An 8680-nucleotide genomic window follows, 5' to 3' on the forward strand; every position below is an offset into this window, starting at 1 on the left:
ATACTTCAAAAACAAACCAAATCCAAATCAAACGGCCACTCAGGGATTTAAATCACGCAGGGATTGAGGGGGAAAAAAAAGTCCATTGTCCAGGCAAAAAAATGTTTGGTTTATTACCATTAGCCATGAGCAATAACCCTTTCCAGTGCCTAGCTCACACGTCCCTTTCTTCCTGTGTTTATAAACTCACCTGGAGCACCCCAGTTACCTTATATCTTCAAAATAAAAGCACTAGCAAGTAATCAAAATAAACAGAAATACTAATGAATTTATCAACCTATTGTACCATCAGGGAATAAAAACATCCATTGATGTAATAACCTGGTCCTTCAGTATATTCATGTAATCGGCTGACCTCATTCTTTGAGGGTAATGTTGTTGAATCAAGACCTGAGCAACTGCAGCAACCCCAGATCATAGCACTGCCCCCACAGGCTGGTACAGTAGACACCTCTCTTCTTCTTACCCTGATGCCCCATCACTCTGGAACAGGGTAAATCTGGATTCATCAGACCACATGACCTTCCACTGATCCAGAATCTTTATGCTCCCTAGTAAATTGGAACCTTTTTTCCAGGTTAGCCTCCCGGATTAGTATTTTATTTTACTAATGTGAAGCTGTTCAGTCCCAGTCCCTGGAGTTTCTTTCACACTGTACGTGTAGAAATGCTCCTACTTTCACTATTAAACACAACCGAGTTCTACTGTTGTTTTTCTTCCATTTGATTTCACCAAACATTTAACTTTGGGATTTTTTCCCAACCACATTTCTTCCTCTTAGACGATGTTTCCCCAACATCCTTCCAGTTTTTAATAATGCGTTGGACAGTTTTTAACCCAATTTTAGTAGTTTCTGCTCAATCTCCTTAGATGTTTTCTCTGCTTGATGCATGTCAATGATTAGACCCTTCTCAAACAGACTAATGTCTTTTCCACGACCACGAGATGTGTCATTCCACATGGTTGTTTAAGAAATGAGAAGCTACACAATGCATCAGTTGGGGTTAAATAACTTGTTGAATACCAGCTGAAAGATAATCACCCATGCAGAAATGATCCAGTTGGAGGCTTGTACCTATTTGTTTTGTTAAATCCAGGTGGCGACTTTTATTTTTGGCCAGGTAGTGTATAAAATAGGTGATTTAAAGTACATAGTATTTGTTTATGTTGCTCTCATTAATAAAAAATAAAAAAGTATGTGTCCATAAAGTGTGGAATGAATTATGTAAAAATAGCTGAGATTTTTTTCTTTATTTCTACAAATAATCATAAATCTGCTGCTTTGGGCCACGTGTCCGCAACAAGAGCCACGACTTTTATATCAGATTTTGGTTATTTAAAATGATGTGTTTGTCTCCAATAACTGGGACATGCAAAAAAAATAAATAGACAAATAAAACGAAAGAAAAAAACACTGTTTTTTGTACTGGTTTTCAAGCAACATTTATATTCTGTTAGTCATATTATAAAGAGATTTAGTAACTTTCTCCACCTCAGTAACACATGCACACAATACACAGACAGCAGAATAAAATAAACGAGTGTCGACACACTTTGAAAAACCGTCATTCAGCTGAGCGGCCTGCACACCGCACCGCAAAGACACAACGAAGTCGGGGAGGCGTGGTAGTGTATGTAGTGTTGTTCGGAGCAGATCGCAGCCCTCGGCTCGGACTCCGATATAAATGATTGGTGATGCAGACAAACTAGCATGGCCGTCTAATTCAACGCTATTGAAAATAAAAAATAAAAAATAGCCCTGTAATTAGTACCACCAATGCGAAACCTCTAATGGATACAGTCAGCAAAAACTAAAAGCTTAAAGTTTCACAAAGGTAGTATTTATTGCAGGGTTGGATACTGGACAATTAGCTCACACACTTCCTGAACATTGTATTCATGATACATTTTCTATGTGAGACATATTTACAGTGACGTTACAGACGCGACGGGCGGAGGGGAGAGACTTCCGCATGATAAAAGTATAGACAAGGAGGGCTATGAAAACAATAAAAATATCAAAAACAATCAGCGAGTGGCCCAGATGTTGAACGGAGGGGGGGGCGGCGAGTGTCCCGTCAGGCAGAGGAATGCAGCGCCCCTTGCTCCCTGTCGTCCCGCTCTTCCTCGTCCATTTTGCGTCCGTGTTTCCGGAAGTATTTGTAGCGCTGGACGTACAGCTTGACGAGGTTGCTGACTTTGACCGGGTTGATTTCTCCAGTGCGGCTGTGGCAGATCTGCAAAAAGGACACGGACGGGATTTAGCATTTTTGTTACCGTCCTATTCATTCATTCATCCATGTGTTACTGGACCCTGGAGCCGAGGCCGACCTTATGCACGGCTTTCCTGAGGATGTCTTTGTATTCGTCCTTGTTGATGTCTTTGCGCTGATAGTACGGTTTGATGGCGAGCTTCACCTCCTCTACCGCCCGCTCCTGTGTGTGCAGCTTCTTCAGGTACTGGCAATTCACACAACAGAAAAATTTATTTTTAACTCAACTCTGGATTTACAAACTTGAGAAAATCCTGTTCTGTTGTTTTAGCTTTTAAAGAATAAGACTTGACAACTTTTTTAGATAATAAAAGACTGTATTGGTCCGAAGTGGAGGATATTTATGAGTTAATAGGAAGAGAAGACAAACGCGGTTCCTTTGTTGCCGTGGTAACGACTCCGCTAGCATGAATCTGCGTGCAAAATCAAACGATCGTGAATTTCAACTTTACCTTGTCCGGGTCTTTGCTCTCGTTGTCCCATCCGGCGTCACCAGAGCCCCCGGTCATTCCTGACAGCCCCACAGGCACGATGGGGGGCGGCGTCTGCGCGCACCCGCCCCCCATGGAGGGGTGCAGGTGAGAAGGCGGGGTTTTGGTGCAGCCGACCAACGGCAGGGAGCCGTGCAGGATGAACTGGGCCGGGCTCACGCCGGGGGGCGGAGGCAACGAGGGGGGCGTGGGGATCTGTGAGGACGACGGGGCCGAGGAAGGGGGGGCGAGCTGCTGGGACTGGCTCTGATTGGCCTGCGAGAGGATCTGCGTGGGATAAATGAGACGAGGTTAATGGGGCATCAGCGGTAGAGAGGAGGAAGCGATCGCCTCAGGAAGAGGAAGGTGAGGAAGGTCCGACACAAATCAAGAGGATGGATGTAAACCTTCAAACAGATACGATCAAAACAGCCCAAAGTGAATCTTTATGTGTAGGTATTTTAATGACAACTGGATTGAAAAATAAATACATGAACAAAAAATTTCATAAATACATGGAAACTGTGTTTTAAATAAACTATTATAACCTTGAGAATAAATCTGACAGCCCACCGAAAAAAAAAAAAAAAAAAAACTCGTATTGCCCCTAAGGGAGGTTTCCATTAAAGATCAATGAGTCAGTCTTTCTCACCTGGCTCGTCGCTTGGATGAATTCTTGTGCTTTTGCTCTGCTGGCGATGTTGGCCTCCTCCATTTTGAAGAGCAGAGCAGTCACTGAGAAAGAAATGAAGAATGACTAAGATCAAAAAAAAAAAAAAAAAAAACACTCATCATAAACATCTGCACATCCATAGAGGGAACTTACAAGCTAGGACTCCTCCAGTTGTGCAGTCCACCCCGGTCTGCAGACTCCAGGGGAGGGCAGGTGCCGCCGGAGGGGGCGGAGGAGGGGGGGGCTTACTTGCAGACGAGGACGACACGGAGGAAGAGGAGGAAGGGTCGGACGAAGACAGAGGCAGAGAGAGGGAAGTGAGGCCGCAGCCCGACGACAGGGGCAAGCAAGGGGGCGAGGCCAGAGACTTCGGCGCCTCGTCCGGAGGTAGAGGCTTGGCGGTGGGCGTGGACAAGGCGTTGCCCTGGGGGGCGGAGAGGCTCGACGGACTGGACGCCGGGACAGCGGGGCTGGTCTGAGACGGACAGTCCTCCGCTATGAAAGAAGGCTCTGGGGTCTTGCAGCTGCTGTCCACGGTCTGAGAGTCGGGCGAAGACTCCCTGGTGTCCCGCAACGGGGCGGCGGACGGGGGAGGCGTGTGCGGCGGAGACGAGGAGGGCGGGAGGACGCTGGTGGAGGAGGAGGAGGAAGAGGAGGACGAAGAGCAGGGCGCGGGGCCCGGCTGCCCGGCGTGCGGACTCACCGACTTGCCCCCGTCTCCGACGGCCGACTGAACGTCTAAGGAGGTTCCCCCCCAGCCTTCGGACGGGGCTTTCGTCTGGCCGCCGTCGCCCGCGTTCAGCCCCGCGCCTCCGGCCTTTTCCCTCGTCTTCTTGACCACGCGGCGGCGCCGCTTGGTCGCCAGCGAGGACGAGGGAGAGGAGGCGGAGGAGGAGGTGGACGTGATGGAGCTGGGCTTCGTTTTCTTGGACTTCAGTCCGGCGGTACCGGTTAAGGACGACGGGGGCGCGGCGAGGCTGCTTCGTTTTCCCATGCCGGCCAAATCTTTACTGCGGCCTCCCATCGACAGCGGCTCTGAACAAGGTTTGAGGAAAGGCGACCGGCTTTCATTGTCTCTGCAGAAGACCACCGCAATCGAGCCGCCCACCACCGAGCCCCCGGAGCCGCCTCCCGCGCCCCCTGGTCCGAGGAGGTCCATGCCCAGCTTCCCGGAGCCCACCGAGGCCCCGGTGGTGCTGCTCACGCCCTCACGCACCAGCACAGACACTTTGGACTGAAGCTTTCCTTTCCGACTACCGCCGCCTTCTTTCTTGGATTTGCCGGAGCGGTTCAAATCCTTCCTGCTGCTCTTGTCCCGCTCTTTGTCCTTTCCTATCTTCCTGGCTCGCTTCTCCGAAGGGAGGCCGGGGGAGACGGAGGCGGAGCCCGAGGTGACCGTGAGCGAAGAGAGGCATTTGTTTTTGGTTCTATTGGTCGAGAAGGAGGACTCGGATTGGCCGATTTTCTTTAAAGTGCGAGACTTCTTTTTTGGGCGATGCTGACCGGTTTTAGGAGCGGCTTTGATTTTAGGGCTGGACGCAGGCGGCTCGGGAGGCAAAGCAGCGGGAGGCGAGTCCTCCAAAGATAGCCCGGGGTAGTCTGAATCCAAAGCCTCGCCGTCTAACGACAGGACGTCGATCTCCAACTTGTCCGAGTAGCGGTCGGACTCGTAGCTGTGGTACCTCGGCGGCGAAGGCGAACGCGAGCGGCTGTGACAGTTCCCGCGGTCCTCCACCTCCACGGACGAGTGCCATTTTCTCTTCTTCTTCCTCTTGTGGGGCTTGTCGGAGTCCTGCATCGGCCGGCAGGGGGAGGACGGGGCGAGTCTCGGGGAACCGGGTACGGTGGTGGTGGTTGTGGTGGTCGTGACTGTGATGGTTCGCTTGATGGCGAAGAGGTCGGACCCGTTGAGGTCCTGGATGGACGGCGGGACGACGGGGCGGCCGTCCCGCCGCCGCTCCCTCTCGTGCGGCCTGTCTCTGTCGTCCCCCCTCTTTTCGCTGCTCCTCTTGGACCTCGCCGAAAGACCTCGCTCTCTGCTGCTCGAGTGCCGCCTCCCACTCCTGTCCCTCTCCCTTTTTCTAGAGCTCGAGTCTCGATCTCTGTCGTCTCGTCTGTGGCTGTTGGTGCGACTTTGTTCTTTCTCTCTGTCTCTGTCCCTTCCCCTGCCTCTTTCTCTCTCCCTCTCTCTATCTCTTTCCCTAATCCTGTCCCTGTCTCTGTCCTTGTCCCGGTCCTTTTCTCTGTGTCTTTCCTCCGACAGGCTTGAAAACGAGTGTCTAGTGTTACCGCCTCTTCCTGAAGAGTTGCAAGATTGCGAGCCCCCCGGGCTGCCATGTCGCCTCTTCTTCCTCTTGCGACTGCTACTCCTACTGCTCCTCCTCCCCTTCACCTCTTTCACTGCCTTTTGCCCTTTATCCTTCTCTTTGCTCCTCTCCCGCCCCGCCTCTTTGTCCTTCCTTTTCTTTTTTCTCCTAACCTCCTTCTCTCCGACCTTGCTATCCTTGCTCTTCTGTCGATCTCGGTCCTTGGAGCCCTTGGACGACTTGCGGCTCTTGCTGTCCTGCTCCACCGGAGGCGTGAGAGGAGAAGAGGTCGTGGAAGGCGGAGGGTGGGAGGGAGGTGGTGGCGGCAGCTGAGGAGAGAGAGGGGGAGAAGAGGGAAAGGAGCGATATCTTTCCTTCCTCCTGCTGACCAGCTTCCTCCTCAGATCTTCCACGCCTACGACGGGCTCGTCCTCGAGCTCCCGGTCCACGTCCCAGTGGCCCTCGGTGCACACGGACACGAAGCCGTCCCCGTCCAGCACCCGGAGGATGCGCTCCGGCTTTGTACCGTAGAAGGAGATGGTGGGAGAACTCAATGGGAGGACTTCTTCAACTGGTCTCTTGATGCTCCCGTCTCTATCAACAGCTCCGACGATCTCCCCCTCCTCTATCTCCGAGTGATCAGAATCGCCGCTCTCCCTGCGCCCTCCAGCTTTGGTGAAGCTACAGTCCACTCTCCTCCGAAGAGGGAGTTTGGTGACCAAACGGGGACTTGGCAGTTCAGTCAAAGTGTCGGTGGAATCTGGGGGTTCCTCCTCTTTGTCCTCGTCATCTTCCCTCTCAACGTTTTGCGCCACTTTTTCACTCATGTCGTCATCGACATCTGATGCCGGGGAACCAGTGGGGTCAAAAGGGTCGTACTTCTCCCCCTGTCCCTCCTCCTCCTCCTTCGCCATCCCCTGCTTGTCCCCGTCGGTCGGATCGAAGGGATTGTACATCTCCCTTTTCCTGCCCTCGTCTTGACAATCGCCCGGCTGCATCGAAGCATGAGCGAAGCAGTCCGCAGAGGAGGCGTTGGACGAGAGAGACTGCGTAGCTTGAGAGGCGGAGGTGGAAGAAACCCTGGCCATGGCCGTCCCCTCCATCTGGCCCTTCACATGGTTTTGATAACCCGACGAGTTGGCGCAGGCGGAGGAGGACGTGGACGACGGCGAAGACGGGTCGGACGAAGGGGACGACAGGGACGAGGAGGGCGAGCAGGGAGGAGGGCTCCTGGCGGCGGCTTCTCCTACTCCGCCTGGGGAAGAGGAGGCAGCGGGCCTCCTTTTGAAGCCTGGGGTCAAGTCCATGGGCCAGGGAAGCACGCGGTGCAAGAGTCAAGACCGTGCGACCTGGAGGTTGACAGGCCACGCCAGAAAACGGGGGTCCAGGAACAAACCTAGTAGAAAGTAAAGAACACATTAGGTGTTTTATTTCATGTGTGCACTGTCCTTTGGACAATGTGCTGTTGCAGCACTGCACATTTTCCCACTGTGGACGTTTTGAGGACCGTCACCACATCATCCGTCATCGTCAATTACCCAAACACCTCTGTACGCTTTGACCATCACTCAAAAAACGTACAGTCACTTAACAGAACACAAGGTACGCTAGTGAAAACGAATGCATCCAACAGTCCTGCATCAAATCCCCCTTTGTGACCGGTCTGTCCGGTCTATGGTTGAAACATCATCAAAGAAAGAGGTGAATACAGAAGTGTTTTCTGATGTTTAGCTTAGCCCACTGACTAAACGTGGGCTGCCAAAATAACAGAAACACGTGTCGTTAAAACACGATGCAATTCAACATCAGTAAAAACAACAGCTCACAAAATGAAAACAGAACTGAATCAACATCTCTCGCTGTTATTTTAAAACAAATCCTGGATGCAACAGCCTCCACGAAGCCACAGTTTAGTCAACTCGTACCTAATAAACTGTCAGGTGGATGTGTTTTCTGAATCAACTCAGTCGGGTGGGGGTGGGGGAAATAATGGATGAAACCGGCTGTTTAGCGCATTACATGTTTACTGTAGTTATTAATCAACAGCCCGTTGTTTTGCCAATGTGTGTTTTAGTTACACAAAGCTTTAACAACCCGTTTTCATCCCGTCTTGATGTATGTATCATGTTTTCGGATAATAACCCTTTCTTTTGCAGTTACATCGATACTGACCAGTGTGAATGTGAGTGTTGACGCTTTGAGGACCACCATGTGTCCAACTTAGCACCTTTTCCGCTTACTTTATGTGCGTTAGCTACACCATTTAGAACCGGACATGGCCAAACGCTTGCAAATTATACCCGATTCATATTAATGTGCATGATCTCTATGCTAACAAAATGTGTCGGCAGCAGGTATAGCTGGGTAGCTAATTAGCTTACGACAGCTAGCAAGAATTTAGGCAGCGAGAAGCACCGTGCGTCAAAGAGTTACCTTCAGTCTGCTAATATCCGGCCTGAGACGAAGCCTCCGTCTTGCATTTACCCGTCGCTGCTTTTAAAAACATTAAATCGGCTGTTAAAACAAAGCATCAACTCCTTTTGTCGGTGTAAAAGCGCAGCGGTAGCCCTAGTCCATCAGTGGCCGCCATCTTCCTTCCCACTGAAACCGGACGACAAAGAATTCTGGGAAACGCAGTTTTTTATGGGGCAGGCGTCGCTGCTCCGAACGTTCGTATCACCATGGAAACTAGAAACAATCGCCCAAAAATACTAAACAAAATACTAAAACACGGCCGATACTAAACTGATAAATTATCTTTAGATGAAATAAAAAAATGACAATGTGAACAATATTTTTAAGAAAATTTAAAGTTTAATTTAAAAATAGATTTAAACTTTTAATTGATTATACCATCTTAAACTTTGACAATAACAGACAAATGTACTAAATTAAATCTGGTATTTATCATAGCAAGAATAACTTTCAAGAAAACAGAAGAATATTGTCTTTTAGACA

General features: G+C 50.2%; 1 protein-coding gene across 1 annotated transcript; it reads right to left on the bottom strand.

The window, feature by feature from the left end:
* Nucleotides 1-1427: 1427 nt before the first annotated feature.
* scaf1 (SR-related CTD-associated factor 1) lies at nucleotides 1428-8321 on the bottom strand. Its single transcript, XM_047570976.1, has 6 exons — nucleotides 8156-8321; nucleotides 3570-7118; nucleotides 3396-3478; nucleotides 2726-3031; nucleotides 2332-2460; nucleotides 1428-2237 (listed from the first exon to the last, which is right to left on the bottom strand). The coding sequence occupies exons 2-6, from the start codon at nucleotides 7027-7029 to the stop codon at nucleotides 2079-2081; spliced, it is 4137 nt and encodes a 1378-aa protein (XP_047426932.1). The 5' UTR covers nucleotides 7030-7118; nucleotides 8156-8321; the 3' UTR covers nucleotides 1428-2078.
* Between the last annotated feature and the right edge of the window lie 359 nt (nucleotides 8322-8680).

Source organism: Mugil cephalus, chromosome 20 (assembly GCF_022458985.1).
Source record: "Mugil cephalus isolate CIBA_MC_2020 chromosome 20, CIBA_Mcephalus_1.1, whole genome shotgun sequence".
Classification (NCBI taxonomy): domain Eukaryota; kingdom Metazoa; phylum Chordata; class Actinopteri; order Mugiliformes; family Mugilidae; genus Mugil; species Mugil cephalus.